Here is a 23,698-nt window from a genome sequence, read left to right on the forward strand (position 1 = left end):
GAGCATGTGCCCTGTTTGTTTGTTCCAGTTTTATTTGTGTTTCTTTAACCCCTTGTGTGCTGAGGCCCTTGTGATGCTCTGTGCTAAAAGAATTTTGTGATTTTAGGAGTCAGCTGTTTTACACCAAAATTACCATGTGTTCCATTTAGATCCAAACTATACACTTTTTTGTCACAGTGTGAACTTTTCATTGGTAACAAGTTTTTGTAGATTTTAGTCATGTGATCACAAAAATACAGCTATTATATGCAAAATGCAACTTTTTCATAAAATATATTATGCCTACATCATCTTTAGTCCCTAAAATGCTTGTTTGATGTAAGATTTTAGAGACTTTTAAGCTGCTCGATTTGCCTGTGTCTTTTGTGTAAATTGTTTTATTAGCTTTGGGGTATTACATGCTCTAGACTGACATCAGGCCACTTTGACGATTCTACTATGCAATCCGTGGTCAATAGCACCCACCCCAGTTTCATGTGCCCAGTATGCCACCAAAGAATGCAATATCCAGGCAAAAGTATGTACCTTATGAATCTGCACAAAATAAGGATTTTGGGTAAGTGGGTAACATAACATCTCAAGTCAATGGTTTGTTTCCCATAATCCTTCTGCAATCTGAAGTAATGTTATTGTATGTAGTAAAAATCACTTTTTTGTCACAATATTTGGGCCTCTGAATCTGACAGCTTTGATTTAATTGTTGAAAAAAACAGAGTTTCTGAATTCCTTGGAATGTCCTGAGTTGGGAGTCTTCTAATAAAATGCCATTCACTAAGCCTTACCACAGTTTCAGATCTTTAAGTATCTGGTAGCGAACAAAAGGCTAGAGATCACAAAGGTTTGAAATTCAAGAAATGTGAGCTGAAGCTCTGGTGTCGTGCTTAGATACCCTATGCAGGCATTATACAAAGAAATCTGGACCGTGTACATGACAAGCTTCTTATACCTCGCCGGGGTCTTCCTTGCAGCATTGTACAGCTCCAGCATCCTATCCCAGGCTCCCATGTATTTATTGCATTTATTTTATTTTATTATTTTTTTTTTTTTAATGGACGAGGACACCAAAACACAATGAAACCAAAAATTACAATGATTTTTTATTTTATCTTTTTGAAGGGAGGAAAAAAAATGATGTCCTGAAAGGTTTAGAGGGGTGGGGGAGAGAAAGACAAATAAAAATCAATAGTTACTAAATCGATTTTTTTCAAATGTAGAAAAATCTGATACATTTTGAATAAAATTGTCAATTATATGTGAATTACTATTAAAAAAAACAAAAAAACAAATGGGGGAGGGTAGACAAATAAAATGAGATCAAATATAACGATATAAAAAATTAAAATAGTAAAAAAATTATATTTTACATAAACGGATCAATCAAAAATTAGCTGAACTCATTTCTCTCCAACACCAACTCAGCCACACTCAACATAGGTTGAGATACAAGTTTGCAAGTACAAGAACTATCAGAAAAAAAAATACATGTGGTTCCTTTGACCTCAAATGTTACTGGAGAAAAAGATAACAAAGCCACATCATCGAGTATCTTTGGCCATATGTTTCAATACTGTCAACATGACAACCACAGAAGTAGGAGGGTCTTTCTGTATCGTCACATGCAAGAGAATGCAGTACCATTGCAGAGAAATGCAGGTACGTCACTTCAAAGCTAATTCCACGAAACAGAAGATGGTAAAACAGCTCATAATCAAAGGAGGACTTTTTTATTATCGACCCTCATTGCAGAGAAGCAAAAGTTACACACAGACTGTTTTAAGTTTGCTTTAGATGCATCATAACGCTGGCCAGAACTAGCATTCAAACAGGCTGTAAATGAGGTCTAACAGCTGTGTCCCTTCGAAGGTATTTTATCACTGTAACATAATGAAAATAGAACCAACAACCACATATTATCTATAAAAGCTTCTAGATGATTGATCCCGAGTAAAAAAACAGTAATCTAGTATTTTTTTCTCTTTAAACATGTTTTTAATTAGGATGTACCTGGTATATTAGGCAGCATTGACCAAGCAATTTTGAAGATGTACCAGATACGTTAGGCAGCATAGAAGTGGTTAATAAACGTGTGCAACAGTGTTTTAAACTGCAGCTTCCTGTCTCTGAGTCTTATTCATGGCATTATCTTGCTCAAAGTTGAATCAAAATGTATTTAGTGTTACCCATTGTTTTTGGAAACTGTCTACTAGTGAAGTGAAAATGTATATTCATGTTCTCAAATTTGTAGAAGGGGCTGAACTTCTCTGGATGTTAGAATAATCCAGCATTTATGTGATAATAATGTATTTCTTTTTTTGATTTGATTTTTGTGTATTATGTGTTCCATAAAGAAGAGGCCAGCAGCACTGTTTAGTATCAAATACTGTGTAGGCAACTGATATCAGACTGGAGTGACCTTCAAATAGTCTGTCTCAGCAGGATATCTATATAGCCTATTGGGAAAGCTCGGCCCTTTGCATTAACCTAGCAGCGAAAATCCCACAAATTTAAACCACTCGGCAGCTGTAAGATGAGAGAAAATTACACATACGCTACTGGCTGAATCATTTTGATTATTACTACTATATGTATCTTTTTCCTTCAGTTGAGCCACCCTCAGTTTTATATCTTTGGAGAATAATTTACTGAAAAGGCAAAATATCTTCCCATACAATGATTACTGAATTTTAATGGAAACTAACTGGCTGAATGGCTAAACAGCAACTTGGTATGGCTGTGAAACATTACAGCTATCTTAGGTAATATACTCTTCTTCAATGATATTTACCAGACCTATTCTTATTCAATAAAATAAACATCCTGTAACACCACTGCTTTAACCCTTACCTCTTTATGTGACGGGGAAGCTTGGTGAAGAGGTGGTAATTCCCATAATTCCCTACCTGACGTCACTAGATAAAAGTCCTGCTTTGCCTACCTTTTGGGTAATCTTGCATTTCGTAGGTCATTCCACCTGGAGAGTGAATTTGTTCTCACCCTTAAATGCCTACTTTCCTGTCACTAACGAGCCAGCTACTTCCAGGGCCGGATAAAAGGACGTGGGGGTTCTACGCTAACCCATATTTTGGGAGCCTTATGCATATTATGGTGAATGGTGTTATTGGCATATTAGTTAATCTGGCCCTGTGTTGTTGTGAGTGGAGCGGTGAGCGGAGCCAATTTTATATGGAGAGGGGGAGCGGATATTTCCAGCCCGCTCTTTCACAGCACTGAGAAGAACAGAGCACGGTTTTATTTTTCTTGTTTGGCCACAGTTTGGACAAAAAAAACAAATACAGATGCAGTCACTGTACAGTATTTTCCATAATACCATACACGACACTGAAGGAACCTGTTAATTGCAAGATGATATTTCCTTTTACTTTTACTTTATTTTCAATGTACACATTTTTTTCAGTACCAATGAATAATAATAAGGAAACGTCTTTGAATTAAATTGGATAACTTATCTGAACACTTTATGTAGGCCTTTTTCTTTACTGATCATATAGCTGGGCATAAACTATGTATGTCTTTATTGTCAGAAATCACATGCGAGTGATAATTAAATCTCACTGTTGTTAATGATCATTTTAATTAACATTCAAACATCCGTAGGAACATAGAACACAACATGATGCAACATGGATCACAGACATAAAAAAAGCTTCAGTCCCAATATATATATATATATATATATATATATATATATATATATATATATATATATATATATATATATATATATATAGTGAGCAGGGAAGGGTTAAATTCCTCCCTGGTTTAGAAAAACACGTGCAAATGCACATTGGTTTAATTTAATTGTTTTATTGTTTTGGCAGTTGGACTCATTATTGTAAATTGAGGTCAGCTGCCAAGTATAAAGGAGAGCAGTGGGTCTGCTCAGGGCTGTGTGAAGAGCCCGGTTGTGTGGGTACGCAACTGAAAGAAAGGTACTATGTGTGCAGTCAATTTTGTTGTGGCTGGTAAATAGTTTAGCCATCCAGTGATAGTTAGGTTCCTGACTTGTGTTTAGTCAACACTCCAAAACGGAGTTAGGTTTTGGTTTTGTTTTATTTTGCTTGTGTAAATTAAAAGTGCGCCACTGCACTCAAACTACAAAATCCTGTGTCTGGGTCTGATTTTAAAAGGGCAAAAGAAAGACCGCGAGTGCTGGCCGTGTTACAATATATTTAAAACATTTTTCAAACCTGTTTGTAGATTCCTTCTACGGACCAGTAGTAAGTACCATTGCATTCAATAGAACGAAACAATGTACTTTAACAAAAAAAAAGGCAATAGCTTTTATGTCCTTCACTTCTTTTTGGGTTTTCTTTTGTAGCGAGAGAAACAGACATTATGGACTTAAACCGTTCTTGCCGGCTGCAGACATCCACATTTGAATTTCCTTCAGCCTCCCACATAAAAAAAGGGGGTAAGAAAACCACACCTCATGCAGCAATGGGTTCAACAGACCTGTAAAAACTAGACGCTGTACAGCAACATACCTTAAAGGACTACATTTCAACACATCTCTCCTTCCAAACAATACGCTCCTGTCACATCAGTGTGCTGTCAAATCTATCAATGCCCAATACTCCATGCCAGAGCATCCAGCAATGTATTGCACAAAGGTCAAGTGGAAAAATGTCAATTCCACTTCATCACTGTCACATATTTTAAAGGTCAATATGAACTAAAAAAGTGAGAAAAAAATTACTTTAAAATTAGCAGAATCTTCCTTCAATTACCCTCCTAACCCAGCTAATGCTTTCCTGTAATTAGAAACTAAACATTGAAAATGTTTTCATATTGTTGATTTATTAATTGCTGTCATGTTTGATATTTTTTCATAAAGATACAGAACACATATTAGATGTTGGGGGGGGGGGGGGGGGGGTCATGTAATGTAAGAGGCTGTACTTTAAGAAGAATGGCATGACGGGATATCAGCTGAGCCCATGACAGCTGACGATAGAAGACAAATGGGAGAAGGAGATCTGAGGAGGATAGGGCCGGCATGAGGTGGGGTACAAGGAATGAAACTGCACTCGGGCCCAGCCTTTGGAGGGGCCTAGCCCTGAGTTTTTTGTTTTTTTTCTCAGCCCACTTTAATGACTAAACGTAAAAAATATATAGGCACTGTCTAATTTATTGAGAAAAATAAACCGTACCAAGGTAGTATTGGCGGACTGACAATCAAAACGCAAATTCGCAAATCAGAGCTAACAGGTTGTTTATCTAGAGGTGGGGGAAGGTACAGCGAGCGCTCTGACAATAGGTCAGTGTTGTTAAGGTCATGTGATTGCTCTGCTGGCAGATGTGATACTAACAAAATTCAGTATTAAAAAAAGTACATGCTTTTGGGATATGCATTTGTTAAGTGTGTTCATGAATTATTATTTTTTATTTGCTTATGAGTTGTATTGAATTAATTTGTACTATGGGCTAAGTTCTGAGATGCAGATAGTGGCGGCTCGTGTATATGGGCACAAAGCCCCACTAGTTTAGATTAATAAGTAATAATAATGATCTAAATTAAACGGTAGCACTATTATTAACATTACGATAATTGTCAACTGCATTACAACGCATTATTTCTCACCCCTGCCGCACACAGTAATGGGGTGAGAGGAACAGATCAGAAGCCTGCGTTTCTAATTGGTTCTGGTGCGCTGAACCCAATGCCCGTGACAGTTATGAAAGTGTATAGCTGTCATGACTACAGTATGATATTCTAAACAATCAAGCAACTTTTAAAATAGGTGAAACATGTTTTAATGTTATCACAGCATGCTCCTCCAGAAAAGAAAGTAAAATAAAATAAATCACAGAGATTTGTCATCTATTGTCTGATTAAACCTGGTACCCTACATTTGTTTTCCCTCTGCACTAAAAGTAATACTTAAGCACAGGGCAATATGGTTATTCATACTGTATTTATATCAAATGCTAGTTATTTACATAGCCTACTACTTCTGTAGGCCTATTTATTTGAATATACAGAAATCAGTAGCCTAGGATCTCTGGTCATTTATATCACAGGCTTTTGTTTCAGTAATGTAATGCCAAACAGTTAAATACAGAAATACGGGGGGTTATGGTTGGGGGATAAAATAAGAGTTGGTTCTCCAATGCCCCACCCCTCTCAAAGTTTACCAACCACTGGATGCAGACATGTGTTTTTTTATAAAATGTTTTCATAACATTTGTAGTTCGCAACATTCATTTAGAAATCCAATTAATGCCGCTGACTAATACGTATTTGTGACTAATTTGAAGCTATTAATAGTTTCAATATTAACTAAATCGAGTCATTAATCAAATTGATTTATCTTGTTTCATAACTGATTTATTAACATATTTGGATATACTGTTACTTCACTGGTGGATTACTGTCTTGTTCACAGTTTTTTACTGATTCAAATTTTGCTGGTCACGTATTTATTTTCAAAAGGTTTCTTTAGGTTGCACTGCAGCAATTTTTTTAAATTCTTTTGGGGCTGGTCTACTTCACAGTCTTGCACCAGGGCCCAGTAAATCCTACCGCCGGCACTGGAGGAGGATGTATAAGGTGACCAGACATCCTGTTTTGGATGGGACAGTCACACTTTTGGAGCACTGGTCCCAGTGTCACAGAGAATTGTGGGCGGGTTTATCCACTGACTGTCTGAACCCTCACTCTCGTTGCCTGAAGAGGTTAGACTAACAGGAATGGCTCATACAGGTAACATTGTATTCTGTTGGAATTATTCTCTTCATCCATATCTCTATCTGCATGCAAACGACTTTGCTACATGTGTAGCTATAGGCGACAATTGTGGAAATCAAAGCTGTTATGTCACATCACCGTGCCATGTTTACAACTCAGTGCAATGAAGCTTGTCGTGGTTCGACCACTTCTTTGTGCATCAAAATAGCCATCAAAACAATGAGAAGGGCTATAAAATATGACAAAGTATTTGGAAACATATTTTCTATTGAAATATGTCTATATTTGCTTTCAGTTCACCACAGGTACCCTCTAAGAAACGTATGTTAGTGAATAATACAAAATATTTTATGAACTAGTTATTTTCACATTTGTGAAATTCATATTCAAATATTTTACAAGTTTAATTTCTTTAAGTAAACATGTTATGTTGTTTTTAGCAATAATGAAATACAATAGTTTCAGGTCTCCTGGTGCCAATTTAATCTATTTTTAGAAAAATATTTAGATTGATAGTTGAGTGGGCATACTGTATGTGATACAAATAGTTTAAAACAATTACAAAAGAACCACGTCCTTGTTTCATTTTACCTTTCTTTAAACAATATGCAAATAAGCTGCCTTAGAGACAGGATATATATCATTTTAATTTAATTTTTATTTCTGTGTTAAATGTCTAGAAGAAGTATATTTTATCCTGCAAAGTTTAAGAAAAAATAAAGAGTTTTTCCCTCTTTTCCTTCAGCAAAGAGGCGAAGGTCAGGGCTGGAATTACTGGGGATGGGGTTTGATCCCTTTAAGTTTCTCCAAGTATTTTTATTTCCAAATGTCCTTTTAACATGCTTTAAGCCAACAGATAGCACTTAAAACAGAAAAAAGAACTGTTAAAAATGTGTTAATTGTATGATGATATTTCCTGCCTTGTCTGATAATGAGAAAGTGTCTTCTGGCAATCTGAAAACTTCTCTGCACATTTTACATAGGCTAATGTGTATATTATGGAAGATTAAATAGTATTCCTTTCGTAAGTGACAGCATTTTATTTGATCAGAAAAGGAATACGGTGTAATCTTATTACACATTGATACTGTTGACAAAAAAAAAATGAACTCCATCCAAGATCAGCAAATAAATTAGATTTTGTAAAATGCATAGTTAATTTAGATTGTTAGAAGACTCTTTCTGATCATCAATTGGTACCGAAAAATGGAATAGGTAGAAAATTTCATCATGCAATTAACATGTTTCTAATAGATTCCTTTCCGTCTTAAGCGATGCCCGTCAGCTTACAGAATGTCAAAGGGGGAATTTGGAAACACAACCATTCTGATAAACCTAAAGGATTTACTTACCTGGATTACTATTTACCAACTTAATAACTACTTCAGAAGGAAATTCCTGTTTCTGCAATCAGGGCAGCTTCTAAACAAAGCTCAGGGAAGCTGATTAGTGGGCTTAACTTATTGCACACAGTCAAAAGATACGATAGTTAACACATTTGATCACCTTTTAATAGTAACAGTTTAAGAACAGAAAGTGGCTGAAAAAAATTCCTAATATATGTTAATCCAGACACACTAATGATCAAAGCAGAAACTGAAATAATATACAGAATAACTACCATGTCATATTAAATGGTAAGAAATGTAATATTTTGAAAAAAATTGATTCTCTGAAGTAACCATTTAATAAATAGAAATATTGAGATATGTAATGTTTTCATAAAGGAAGGGCCTGGTTTGCAGATTGGACACTGAAGGATAGCATAGAGATAGAGATAGAAATAGAGATAGAGAGAGATGGAAAAACGTTTTTGAAAGAAAAAGATTCCACTCTGAATATCACCGTGAGTTTCTGCATTCACTTTCAATATGATATTAGATCAAACATTGCCATAGTGAAAATAAAAACCCTAGAGCGTTCCGTAGCTTGGAAGTTGGAAGTTATTCACAATATTTTCATACTGTCCCAGTTTAAGGACTTAAAAATCTGGTCACCTTAAGGATGTACCAATAGGCATTGTAACATTTGTTAAAGTTTATATTTATTATGGAAAGTTATTGTATTGAGGTAAATGTTTTTAAATATTTGGTAGGTTATACACGCACAAAAAAATAAGTGCATTATTTTTACTTTAAGTATATTTTGATAACTTGATAACTTTTGATTAATACCATAATCAAAGTTTTTTATTTATTTATTTATTTATTTATTTATTTTTATTATTGCGTCTTTGTAATACTGGCTTGATGTGTGAATCTGTTTAACATATTCCACGTTGGTGTCCAGAATTGTTAAATCGATCCACAAAAATAAACATGGAGAAAAAAGGAGAACAGTTATGTTTGAAATGTAATAATAATTAATGGTATTTTAGTCTATTGTCTTTGTTCACAAATTATTATAACTATTTCTTTTGATTTATTATTATGAAAGAAATAATACCTTTGACGCCTATTGGTAGTGTCAGGACATGGCTCTCAATTCTTTCTTTTTTTTTTTTTAATGCATATCAAACATTTAGATTATTACACTGCATTGGTTTTTCATTTATAGTTTTCTTATTTTTTACTGTTGGCAATACATGGAAGATTTATTTATGTTGTACAAATCCAACATTACAAATAGTATTGTCTGTGTATTTAAATATCTTGAGTTATTTGAAAACTGAAGAAAAATAAATAAATAAAGAGCACGTCTCTATTGGGCAGGGAGATCAACTTGTATTTTGCTTGCATTTACTATTAAAACGTCAACTTGGGTAAAGGCTGCAGCTAAATAAATGATATGTCATCAAGTTACCCATTATAGTATGCAGAAAGTGAGTAATAATATGCTTCTACGTTGAGGAATACTAACTTACTTATATATGAGTACCTTCAGTATCAAAAGATAAAAATGGAATACAAAGGATAATCTCTTTAAACTATAGTTAAACTATTGATTATATATGGATGTTAAAGCTCCTTCGTTTCACTAATGGAGTACTTGTCAGACACTACAAGCAGGCGACTACCAGTCCAGCACATGCTTAAACTGTACAAAAATGTACTAGAATGTACTATTTGAATCCGCTTTTACAAAATTTTCCCAGCACAATGATGTTAAATTAAAGATCGAAATTATGTTCTTTTTTTTTTTTTTTTTTTTTTTTAATTCTAGGTGATGCAAATCTTTTGGTCACAGCTGTACAGTCAGACTTAGACAACCTTAGTTACCCCTGAATGGTGAATCAACTGAAAGCTAAAGCTAGAAGTTTAATACACGGCATGTTATTTCACAGATTTAGAGGAAAGCTCTTTGTTTAACCCTTTAAGGAGCAGATTTCTCTTACTATTTAAAAAGCGGCAAATAAATGTCTTTCATCTATGGATGAATTTTGGATTAAAGTTAAAATGTAAAATAAGACTTAACCTATAGTGCACACAAACACCAAGCAATTTGGCATTGGGTATGCAGATAAGCAGACTCGCCCAAAGGCCAAGGAAGGAATGGGTATGGAAACTGCATACTTAAGAGGAAGAAGGACAGGCTTGATGAAGGCGGGAGAAAATAGTTAAAGCAGATGTTACTGGTGTGACCTGCTACTACCAGTAACTCAAATCAAACCAATATATAAATACCGTACAGTTTTAATTACAGTTCAGTGCCATCTACTGGGTATAGCATGAGTAGCATAGATTACAAGGTGTACCACAGGTTTTGAATTTGTCTATACTCCACACATGACTGGGATGATGATACTGTACCAAGCATGGAATCTGCCCTGCACCAGTAAAGACAAACATGGTGTTTATGTTTATTTCTTGGCATTTAAGTGTGATCCTAATTCCGATCGCTACATCCTCAGGTAAGTTGATATTTTGAATGTTACAGCGTATAGTTTAATAACTTTGTTTTTTTTTTACACCCATGCTTTAGCTTAGCACAGAAACTTAACACAATGAAAAACATACTCCTATAATAAAATGTGCCATACCGCATATCAATTTACATTGGAAAAAGTCCTTAATAAAGCCAGGGGGGCTAAATATTATATGTCCTTTGATACTATTGACAATGAATGAAAAGCAGGTTTTTTAATTTTTTTACATTTTAAATGGTTTTAATTTCAAATTGGTCTCCTTACATCTGTTAAACACCACGCTATAGGATCTTAAAATGTATGTGTGTCTTGATCGACAGCACTTGAGTGGTATTTTGAGTTTATAATATTTTACTTGCAGGCTATTATCTGCCATTACGCGAGATGATGACAACATAAAAATCACTTCTAAAAATTTCCTCAAGCAAGTATGTAGTTTGGTAATCTCAGTGCTGTAAGAGAATTTGACACCAGGGCACTTACCTTGAAGGGATTTTGGGTTGGGGATGGGTAGTGCCCATCTAGTTTTAAAATAAACTAAGCTGTGTTGACAAATGTTTTGTTTTTAAAGACCATCAAAAAAGGTTATTTTCCAGCCTTGGCTTCTGGCAAGCATGTCACTATTTTGACTCACAGCACGCTATAAAATGTAAGTTTTCAGTCTAGTTCAGATCCTGCATTTCTGTTTATCTAAAGATAAATCCTGGCAGGGTAATATCTTCTCCAAAAAGGCAAGTTTTCTCTTCTGTGAAGCCATAACACTGGGCACTTGAAAGAGCTTTAGGGAGTGCAGTTTTATGCATACTACAGTGATTACTCCTGACAGTGAGAAGCCCACAACAAACCTTCCCAGACCTGTTCTGACAAAAAAAAGATTTCTGAGCTAACCAAATTGTGTACTTTCATTAAGGCAGCAATAAGATCATCGAATAGGGGCACAATCTCTGCGCAAACAAAAAATTACATTGTGATGAAAAGGCGTGAGATGCTAGGTGGCCAGAAGTATGTTCAGCCTAGAAACAATGGACTTGCTATATAATAAAAAAACATTCTTAGATGGTCATCTGGATTTACTGCAGCTAACTGCATCAGAAAAAAGTTTACATCTAAAATTCTTTTCTTTCTTTTCTTTCTGCAGTGGATGACTATGGAACTGCTTCAAAATCAGAGTGATGCTTCCAGTACAGCTTCAGAATTACGCGCAAAGGTCTGTGCTACCCAGAACAGCAGTGTGGCAAGCTGGCCTGAGCGGTGACGTCAGATCCTGAAGAAACACACACACATAGTGAAATCTGAGTGAAATGTGAATGCGCTTGTTTGCGCGTTTTACTAAAATATAAGGTGACCAGTCATCCCATTTTGGATGGGACAGTCCCATTTTTGGAACACTGGTCCCAATGTCTCCAGAACTTCTCTTGGGACGCTCATTTCGTCCGTTTTTTTTCCCAGAACATCGTAGCGCCAGTAACAGAATATTGTATTTTCATGCAAGCTGCTGTGTTATTATGATATCTATCTTATTACAGTACAATGACGCTTGCTGTGACTAAAGGGAAGGTTGAACGATCAGTAGCATTAAAAGCGGCTGCACAGCTCTGTGCAAATCTGGAGAATTACTGAACAGTCAACGTTCATATTTGCAACAAATCACAGAGAATTTTGAGCGGGTTTATCCACTGACTGCTGCTAAAACGAACTGGCAGCTACCCTCGTCTGAATCATCACTCTCTCTGCCTGAAGGGGGATTCTAACAATAACGGCTCATACAGGTACCACTGTATTGTGTTGGAATTATTCTCTTCATCCATATTTGTATATCTGCATGCAAATGGCTTTGCTGCGTGTATAGCTAGGCGACAATTGAGGAAATCAACGCTGTCATGTCACATCACCGTACATGTTTACAATGCAGTGCACTCAAGTATGTCGTGGTTTAAACACTTTGTGCATCAAAACTGCCCATCAGTAGAAGGGTCTGAAGGGTCTGTAAAATATGACAAAAGTATTTGAAACATATTTTCTATTAAATAATTCTGTATTCTCTCAGTTCACCAGGGACATCCAGGACATCGTGTTTGTCTTGCTTGTTATGTCTCATTTAATGTTCTGTGTATTGTGCGGGTATAGGGGCATGTCTTTAGTGTGTGTATGAGTGCATGCGTTAGTGTGAGTGTGTGCGCGTGTGTCTGGAGTGGTGGGGGGCAAGGAGTGTGTGGGGGGGGGGGATGGGGGGTAGACGGGGGTAGACGTGAGTGGGAAAGTGTGTGTGGATTTGAATGGAGAAGGAACTGTAAGAACAGAGGGAAAGTGAGTAAATGTCTAGTGAGAGAGAAAATTAGTTAGTTTTATATTTATTTTGGCGTGAACCTCGGCCTAACAGGGATTCGTTTATTTCATTTCAGTTAATGACTACAAAATCTATTTCTAATCCCATCTGGTCTCCCTGAATCTGTTTCACCTCCGTAGCACAGAACACTACAGTATGTTAGTGAATAATATAAAATACTTATTTTCACATTTGGAAAATTATGTTGTAAAAATATTTTACAAGTGTAGCCATCTAAAACTATACTGAATAAAGGATTCCCCTAGCTATTTGTGATCCTATGCTGCCATCTAGTGGAGTAATATGGTTATGTATTCTGTGGTAAGGGAAAGCAGAAGATGTGTTATGTGACCCCGCGAAAAACAAATAAAAAGATTTTCTCCATTGTTGAGTTCACCTTGAAAGCCTGTCTCCCTTTGTTTTTGTTTTATTTTGTCAGTAAGTTTATTCATTGGTTCGAACGCTACACAGGTTTCATTTTTTTTTTTGTTTCTATAAGTAGTTTTATTTCCAAATTTCCTTTTTAACATGTTTTAAGCCAACAGGTATCACTTAAAACAGAAAGGAACCTGTTAAAAACATGTTCATGGTATGATGGCATTTCCTGCCTTGTTGCTGCAGTTTTTCAGTACCAACCAATGACATTGAGAAATCACCTCCTGACAATCTGAAAATATCCCTGCGCATTTTATATAGGCTAATGCTTATGCTTATATTAATGTAATAGTATTCATTTCGTAAGTAAATAAGTGACAGCATTTAATCTGATCAGAAAAGGAATACGATGTAATCTTATTACACCTTGATCCATGTCTCATCCTGTACTGTTGACTCAAAAAAATGCACAGCCAAGATCAGCAAAGAAATTAGTCTTCATAAAATGCATAGTCAGAAGACACTTTCTCATGATTGGTACCGAAAAATGGAATAGGCAGGAAATGTCATCATGCAATTAACACATTTTTGACAGGTTATTTTCCATCTTAAGCAATGCCAGTCAGTTTACAGCATGTTAAAGAGGGAATTTGGAAATACAACTATTCAGAGAAACCTAAAGGATTTACCTATACATGGATTACTATTTACCATACTTAATAACTACTTCAGAAGGAAATTCCTGTTTCTGCAATCAGGGCAGCTTCTAAACAAAGCTCAGGGAAGCTGATTAGTGGGTTTCTTATATTGCACACAGCCAAGATGGGATATTTAACACATTTCATCACCTTTAATAGTAACAGTTTAATAGTAGAATTGGACTGGAAAAAAATCCTAGTATCTAATCATGGCACACTAACTATCCAAGCAGAAACTGCAAGAGAACAAAAACCATATCATATTAAATGGTAAGAAATGTAATATTTTGAAAAAAATAGATTTTATGAAGTAAGCATTTCATAAATAGAAATATTGAGATACTGTATGTAATGTTTCCATACAGGAAGGGCCTGGATTGGACACTGGATGATAGCATAGAGATAGAGAAAGTTGGTAAGTGGAAATCAAAGAGAGACGAGGCAGAAAAAAGGGATTAGATTTGCAGCACTAAGTAGCAATAAAACAGAATCTCGGAATTTGATAGTATTGAATTGCTACTGTGTAATGTAATAACTGTACTTGTTGTGTAGAAATTAAATTGTAAAGACAATAAGATATTTTATATTTTTGACAGTAAAAGATTCCATTCAATATCACTGAGTCTCTGCATTTACTTCCAATAGGACATTAGATTAAACATTGCCAAAGTGAAAATAACAACCTGAGATCTCCCCTGTAGCTTGGAAATTATTATTCACAATATTTCCATACTGTCCCAGTTTTTAAGGACTTACAAATCTGGTCACCTTAATAAAATAAAAAGATTTAAGAAAACACAAACACTGAACAAACAAAATGGCACAATGGCCAAACGAACAGACTAACAAACAAGTATCGTGCTGGTCCTCCAGCATGGGTAGCAATTGTTTTAATTGTTACATTTTTACTCTCCTAAATTCTCCCGTTCCTTCACCTTTGAACACACCAACCCTGAGTGAGTGAAATGTGCATCATCTATATATACAGCTGTGCCAGGATTTAATTACTAATTAATCATCCACTTGAATCCCAGCACGTGAACTAATTTGTGCAATCCCCGTGCTCACATACTAACACACATTTTATCTACACGTGAAGTGATTGTGCAATCCCTGTGTCTAAATACATAGGGTTACATAGCCCAATTTATATTCTGTGCACCACTATAAACTCAAAACATGCAGCTGTGGCTTAACCCAGAGGGGGTTAGGGTGATGGAGTCAATGAAATGAGCAAGGAGCTCGGTGATGGAAGAGCCATCACAAGCTACAGCAGCAGCTGTGGACAAGCAATGGATGCAGCAATGTAAACTTCCATAAGAGGGCAGCACCAGTCACTGTAAAATACAATCCTACAGCACAAGGCATATTGCTTCACAATAGGAAGACTGTTTCACTAGTTAAGCACTGATTAAAAATACCTTTTCAAATTGGATATTTAAAGACAATCAGTAATTGCAAAAGAAAAATAATAAGGGAAGACTACATATCAAGATATTCTATACAATTGAGGGCTATACTAATTAATTTACTTAATCAGATATAACTGTTTTTTAAAACTTGTTACACTTCTTTTCACAACAGAAAAGTCAATAAAAGGGTAAACTAATCCATTGTGATTTATGATACCAGTATGTTAAGAAATACATTAACATTGTCACTGTTCATAATAGAGGTATTTCTTGTGCCAATAGAAGAAACAAAGTGATAACAGCAATAATAGCAGTAATAGCTTATACATGACAAACTCAGTTATAAAAATCTAAAAGTTTGTTGTTTTTATTTTCTCTTTCAGAAATACAGCACATAATAAATTATGTTATTAATTATAAAACTGAAACTTCTAAACCTAAACAAAACTATCCACCCATGACGAAACTGGTGCGTATTTCAAGATTCAATGATGTTGCCGTCTAACTGGACTTAAGAGAACTGGCTACTTCAAAGAGAAACTAGATTGAACCAGATGCTATAAAGCTAGGGTTAAGACAAATGGACAATCAACCACGTGATAAGAGATTTGTGTCTTTTTCTGATTGGTTTAAGGTAAAATCATGATGTCAATGAGAGACTGCATTTAAACTGAGAATACTGAAATGTTCTTTGTATTGCTCTAGTCTGTGCTTGGAAAGAGGAAACCTGTAAACTGTTGTCACCATGTAACCTTTAAGATGTGTTACTTATCTGGACTCGAAAAGAAGAAGCCTGCGGCTTCTCTTTCCTTTTTTTCTTTTATTTCGCATTTCAACATGCGATCTCCCTTTTTACAGGCTACCAGCCCCATTAACCCGATCATATCTTCAGCCATACTTTTTTTCAGACAGCCACAGAAGCCACTGTATTTCCAAACAGCTGATCTGCAGTTACTTTTTCTTTTTATACAGTGAGTTCCTGGGGAGTGAATTTAGGTTTTCTTAACCTCTCACTCGTGTCCAGCACTTTTTTTAGTACAGTACTAGTCCCTGTTATGTCGTACATTCTGCTATGCCTGGCACAACGCATGTCCCTCAATAATAACCATAATAATGCTGGTCACTTTGAATTCCAATGATCCAAAGAGACACAGTGAAAAAAAAAAACAGTTGTTATACTGACACCAATGACTGAAATGACCTGCCTGTATCCCGACATGTCTGGTGTAGACAGGGACTGCAGTAGCCATAATGTCAACGTGTAACAGACAGTGTAACAGACGGTGTGTGCCGCCGACGTCATAAGTAGGGGATACAGCTCATTTGCATGCCTCTGACAATTGGTTAGATACAATCTCTCGGTAATAATCTGTGACGGTAAATCACATCTAAAATCATTACTGGCTGGTAAAATAACAAAGCTATAATTTTATAAATCATGTTAAATACCTCCCAGTCATTTATTTTAATGGGTGGAAATTACCTCCACTTTTTATGCATATGGACCATCATGTTTTCAAATTAAAATACATGAGGCAATAACATGTGTTTCTTTAAAAACTGCATAATTGAGATCTATGTAGTTAATGGTAGTGCAAAACGGCTAAAGCTGAAAATATTTTGTTAACTACAATTACTTTAACAGCTGGCTATACATATTGTTCTTTGTCTTTTAGCCATATTTTACACTAAACAAAACTGATCATTTAAGGTTGGTCGGTTTCCTGACTTCACACATAGTTTTTGAAAGAAGCCTGTATTTTGGAATTGTGCCTCCTGCAGTGCTAACTAGATTATTTCCACTAGCTCCACATCATTTAATGGGTGTCTAGTGGGTTTTTCTCTAAGCTAATCTCCCTGGGTTTACCTCGGTCATAGTCATCCTCTTGTATTGCCTTCTCCTGAAGTTTCTGGAGCTTTAACAATGAAGACTCAATCTGAAAAACAAAAAAAACATTCATTATATTTACAAACATGCCTTTATATTTCAGTGCTGAGAAGTGAATGAGCACTTGAAATTATGCATTAACTTATAGTTTACCTTTCATAAAATACAAATTCAGCAACGGAAAAGGGGGCCGTTGACAGTGTCTAAATGGAAAATGAATTGCAATGAACTAGTGTTATTTTCTGAATATTGCAGCATGCTGTAGTCAGGATTTTTATACGAGACGCTATATATTTCAGTGAAGTATATTTTATATTGGGATTGATAATATAGCAGGGTTCTCCCCAGGAATTCTGTATAGCTGGGTGGCACAGCATTACAGCCGGGAGCACTTTTAACAGAAAAATAAAATTGCCTTACCTTAAATATATAATAAGACATGTAATTTGAATAATAAGAAGAAACTGAATAATGAATAATAATCCACTTTAATTCATGCCCAGGCTACACTGCTTCATTTACCCATGATCCTATTTTTTTTTTGGCAGAGCTTGCACATCATACCACCCAATTCCTTTCTGTAAAAAAGCCATTTCCATTTTTTTCCAACATACCCACTATCAAAATGCTTATTTTTTTACGCAATGACCCCTCCTGCATTTCTTCCAATTCATTTTCTACAACTTACTCTTTGTTGATTATAATCAGGCTGCTCGTTTTCATTTTCTACATTTCCTTTTTCTTTTTCATCATCCATTTCAGTTTGGTAATTTCATTGCCCCTATTTTTGCTGTGAAAATAACCGGTTATTTTTTTAACATAATTTTAACATTTCAGCCACTCTAAGTGATTAAAACGGAAAACCCACCCCTTCAACTCTCTGACTGGTTACATGTTGTCAAGACGTAACACAACAACACAGCTGTCATGAGGGTACAGTGTTATATAAGTAGCTGTAGGTGTTAAATGTAGCTGCTCAGTTACACGTACACTGCACAGACTGTGCGTTATATTCTAGAACTTACTGTACTAGGAAGATATGTCTGGTTTCCTTATTAAAATAAAGGGTAAGTAACTGAGGGGCATATCCCGGTGCCGGGGTTCAAAGACCAATGCATGGTCTGCTCCAACTATCTAACAAGCATGTAAATAAACTACTTTAAGCATTAATCATATAATACATTACAGAAGTATCTCAAAATGTGTCTGTCTTCTAATGCTAAGGCCAAACATCGCACCACCTGGTCATGGCGCCATGTAAACCGCCCTTGGCTAAGATCCATCTTACATCCTGTCAAAATGTGCCTTAATGTTGCAGGTGATGAACATAAAGGACATGTGGGATCCTCACCCACCCAGAGGTTTAGGTTCTGTGGAGATGGGAGAACATCATGTGTTGATCTGATGAGGAAATTGATACTGTTCTGTTCCATTGTACATGGGTCTTGCCAGCCGATATTGCATTGTTCCACACTCTCCCATCTCATGCATTCACCCTGCTTGGCCTGGGAAACGGCCTTTACACACCCCCCCCCTCTTCTCCTGCTTTTGCATCTCGTTGACTACCAGCTTCCTCCGTTGAGCTGAGGTTGCCTTGTGCCATGTAGGAGGAGCTGAACTGAGACCAAGACCCCCTCTTCCACGCTGAACTTGCTCCATAATATCTCAGATTCAAAGGGCAGCCTTAGCATCTTCCAGTTTTCTTTGTTGCCCACTTTGTTCCAGTTTTCGACACTGGTGCTGCCTCCCTTACGCATTTGTTGCATGAATCTACTAATGTCACTTCCAGTCAGACCCTGGCACACTTAAACTCCTCGGTAGAGCAGAGACGGGTAGGTGCAGTATTCTTTTACCATAAAGTTCCACTCTGCTGAGGCAACGTGGAACTCCCAACCACTTCCTGACGTATGAACTGTAGTCAAGGAAACCTCATACACATTCAGTGGCCACAGCAGTCTTGGCAGTAGACCAAACTGAAAGCACCAGAGTTTCGGTTTTCCCAGTGAAGCACTGCTATGCTCTTCAACTGTTCCACCGCTTGTTGTCTAACTTCTCCCACACAAACTGTGTCCTTTAGATCCCCGTCGTACCATCTCCCAAGACTTTTCACTGGCTTCTCGGATACTGTTGGTATTGCCTCACCATTAATGTAGAACATGTTATGGAGATGCTCCTTGATTTTGGTTTATTTATATGAATTGCATTCATACCCATTCAATGTTATGGGTTAATTTGCCTAATAACCGATTAGTGCAGGCTACTGTTGTAGTCATGGTTGTCATGTCATCCATGTATGCTCGAAATGGTGGCAGTCGCATTCCAGAAGCCAAGCGCTCTCCTCCCACTACCCATTTTGATGCCATAATAATTACTTCCATTGCTATGGTAAAACGCCAGTGTAGAAATGGTGCATCCTGCCATTATTCCAACTTCTAGGCATTGCCATGTAGTGCTGAATTCTGAAGTTGAAAAACTAAATTGCAAATCTCCAAAGTAGGCTTTCACTAAATTTGTTATTGTCATCGGTACACTGAAAAAATCACATGCTGCCCAAAGAAGTTCATTTGGCACTGAACCATATGCATTAGCGAAATCCAGGAATGTCACATGGAGCTCCTTCCTCTCCTTTTTGGCTGATTGAATTTGTTACCAGATTACACTGTTCTAAGCATCCTGGGAAACCTGGAATGCCCACTTTTTGTACTGAAGTGTCAATGAAGTAGTTCTTTAATAGATAGGTTGACAATTTCTGAGCAATAATGCTGAAGAAAATCTTGCCTTCTACGTTTAATAGGGAAATAGGACGAAACTGACTGGTGCTTGTAGAATCTTTTTCTTTTGGTATAAAGACTCCACCTGCTCGGCACCATGCTCTTGGTACAACCTGTTTTTTCCCATGCCACTTTCATCAATTTCCACAGGATTCGTAGAACTCCTGAAGCACTCTTGTACATTGAGATGATGATGCCCTTGCTTTTTTCACAGCTTGCTCTACTTCTTTCCACTTAGGTGCACAGTCCTCCATTTGGTATTCGGGTGTTTTTATAGGTGGAATATCTGAAGGAATTGACATAGGCTCCTGCCTTTTTGAATCTGTATGTGTTTCCTCCAAATACCTCTCCAGCTCAAACTTAGATTATTTTAGTGTGCCATTTTTCTCGCTGGTGAACATCTTCTTTACAAATTTGAATGGATCATTATAAAAGTTAGTTCTCGCATGCTCTTTCTTTTTGTAGCGTTTCCGTAGATGCTCAGCTCTGCGCAATGTTGCAAGCTTATCTTTTATGACCCTTTGTAAGAGATTGAGTCCCTCCTGACTGTTCTGCTCTTCTCCATTGCTTCCTCAGCTGCCTCCTTTCTCTAACTAAGTGTTCAATCTCCTGCTGCTGTCTAGACTTTCCAAGAATAGTTTGTAATTTTTCCTTTCCTTTTTCATCTCTAAACCTCTCACTTCCATAGGCATAGATGATGTCCCCAAATTTATCCAGCTTCCTTTCATAAAAAGAACACACAGCCAAGAGCCTTCAACTTCTGAGAGGTGAGTTATCTCAGTACAACTGCACCCCTTCCAACATGTTATTGTGTGTTATAAAATATAATAACTTATGTATAACTTTCCAAAATATAAAAAAATTGCAAGTCATTATTATTTATTATTTTAAACCAGCAAAAGCCGGTCTAGATATAAAGAGTAGTCGGCGTGGATGGGGTTAAATCCTCATCCCTATAAATCTTGTGGGAATGTGCCTGGAGCCTTAATAAAGTAATAAATTAATGGGTAATTAAGGCTCCAGCCACATAATATAAAAAGACTCTGGGCTCATTAAACAGAGAGCTTAAGAGAAAGATAACTATAGAGAAAGACATAACTATAGAGAAAGAGAGAGTGAATGCTACCCGATTAAAAGGTACTTGTTTTTAGTAACATTATTATTGTTTGTATTTGTTTTGCTTTGGCCAATGTGCCCTTTTCTTTGTGTTTGTAAACATGTTTGTTTTATTATTTAATAAATATAAGGCTGCATCCGTTTTAGCTCCGTACCTCAGTATGCCGTGTACTGCTTCCCTGGTCTGACGTCACCCCAGCAGCCATCTCTGCCACAAGTACTTTGAATGACTTTAATACATACTGAAAATTGTTCTACATGTCGGTGCAATGCAGTGATACACTTGTAAAGTATGTGTGTGGTTATGGTTCTGATTAACAAAACAAAATGAATGTATTTGTACAGCTGGAAGTTTAATACAATTGTACTGCACCATATGCAACACTAAAATGTTTTGTTTACTGGTTATTAGATACTGTTCACACTGTGCACTGTTTAGTTTATTGTTTTGTTGCTTTTTTAATTGATGTAAGCAGCACTGCTTAATACTTTTCTATTAAACTATTGTTTAAGTATGGTTTTGGAAAAAATGTTCAGTAAAGCAAAGAAGGTATGTTTTTTGGGATAAGCTAAAATAAAATAGGTTAATACAGATGTGATGTGGGATGTATAATTTGATTTTACTCTCTTAATTCTTACTTTTTTAATTTTAGAAATTTTGAAAAACTGAAGAGTTTGTAGCAGTTTAAATAAAAATGAAAAACAACACTAAAATTATTAATGGAATAAAATGTTACAAATAAGGGTTATTTTTTTATTTATCGGTGTTGAGCATGTAAGACAAAAATCAATTGTAAAAAAAAGTATTTTAAACACAGGAGCAACCTAGTGCGACCTATACAACGATTTTTACGGTACCCTCTTGTGCTGCCAAGCTTCTAATATACTTGCTGAAGAAACCCACTGCTAGCTGTCTCAACCACAGTCACACTTGGACAGAAAGTCTAGGATTCAGTACTTGCCTTTATGCTAGATCGGTAACTTTGCAGACAGTCTTGCAGGAAGCCGTCATATTTCTTCAGCACTACGTCCCAGGTGTGATCGGTACTAGTGCTGCTCTCGTAGCCCGAGGTGACAGAGGATCCGGTGGACGCTGCATTTGAGGAATCCACAGAGAAGGAGAACATGGCTTCAGTGTCAACGGAGAACGTGTCCGAATCCTGCAGTCTTTGTTTCATGTCTGCATCTGTGATTGGTTGACTTTCGTCAATCAGATTGTACTGCCAAGACATGTTCGCAGCATCTCTCCACAGGACTTTGCTGAAGAAATTATCTGTTTTATCCACTTTAGAAAAACCGCAATCTGTCTCATCCTTTAATAGGCCGACCGCAGACAAGTGTTTTGAATCATTTCCTGCATTTTCCACCTCATGGCTCGAATTCAAAGATATCTGTATAAAACTAAAGCTTGAATTGAAGGTGTCATCCACAGAATCTCTAGAGTCATTATCATTTCCCTTAGAAGGTGTACCAGGCATTTCCTGCAACGTAGGTTCCACTTTCACGCTCTTACGTTTCCTTTCAAGAAGTTTGTTAGTCTGTTGGCTAGTGTGACATTCACATGGCCAAGGTCCCTTCCAAGAAGCATCTGTAATGTCGCAGTTCCTACAGTTGCTGCTTGTCAAGGATTGCTGGATAAATTCTGGTACATTCACAACTGAATCAGCAGCTGCCTTTGGATTGCTGTATTGTACAGTGTGGTGGTCGGTATCTATGAACTCCTTTAGATTGAGTATTCGACAAGTCTCAAGACCATATTTCTGAATGTCCGTAGAAATCTTTTTACTCATCCCAGGTCGCTGGCAGGGTCTTTTGCTATTTTCTTCCACCGTAGACTCTTTCTGTTGCTCTCCTCTCATATAACCAGGTCTCCTGTGAAGTCTCTTTTTGCGGGAACCTGTCCCAGTAAGCAGTATCACAGGCTGATCTGAAAAGAAAATTAACATGCAAGTATTAGCAAATCAATAGTGGACATTTCTTGTACTAACTGCAGACATCAATGCAGATACCACACCAATCAAAAAAGGAACTGATTTGAACATAAAACAAACCAGCACCACCATATAGCAAATTTCAAAGATGCAGAATTGTGAGGTATAATTCGGAACCAATTTCAATCCTGGCACCTAAATAATGGCCAGTTTTATTGGCTCACTCCAGTTGATTCGTCATGGCTCAGGGGGAGTGTAGTTGGTGAAATAGTTATAAAAACCTACATCTACAAACATGTTCAAATTGGAGGTAAAAAAGTGTTTTGTGTGTGTGTGTGTGTGTGTGTGTGTGTGTGTGTGTGTGTGTGTGCTTGATCAAGTCAAGGTGCTCTTTGGTTCTGAACCATAGGTCCTTATGGCACTTTCAGTCTATAGGTACTGCAGGACTAATCGATTTCAAAGGTGAATTGATATTGTGTATTGTTTGGACTGTTAAGGGGTAACTTTATTCCACATTTTATGAAAGTCTGTATTTTGTTAGTTACTGCTAAAAAATAATTCAATATGATCTAGCATAGTTGAAATACATTCGTAGAAAAGTACTTTA

General features: G+C 36.6%; 1 protein-coding gene across 2 annotated transcripts in view; it reads right to left on the reverse strand.

Annotated features, from left to right (window-relative positions):
* LOC121317194 (disrupted in schizophrenia 1 protein-like) overlaps positions 1 to 23,698 on the reverse strand; it is a 139,540-nt gene that overhangs the window by 97,754 nt on the left and 18,088 nt on the right. For both annotated transcript variants that reach the window (XM_041252862.1, XM_041252863.1), the window contains exons 2-3: positions 22,123 to 23,087; positions 17,253 to 17,322 (exon numbers count right to left, since the gene is read on the reverse strand). In XM_041252862.1, coding sequence (XP_041108796.1) covers positions 17,253 to 17,322; positions 22,123 to 23,087 — 1,035 coding nt within the window. The remainder of the gene's footprint in view (positions 1 to 17,252; positions 17,323 to 22,122; positions 23,088 to 23,698) is intronic.

This window comes from Polyodon spathula, chromosome 6 (genome assembly GCF_017654505.1).
Source record: "Polyodon spathula isolate WHYD16114869_AA chromosome 6, ASM1765450v1, whole genome shotgun sequence".
Taxonomy (NCBI): domain Eukaryota; kingdom Metazoa; phylum Chordata; class Actinopteri; order Acipenseriformes; family Polyodontidae; genus Polyodon; species Polyodon spathula.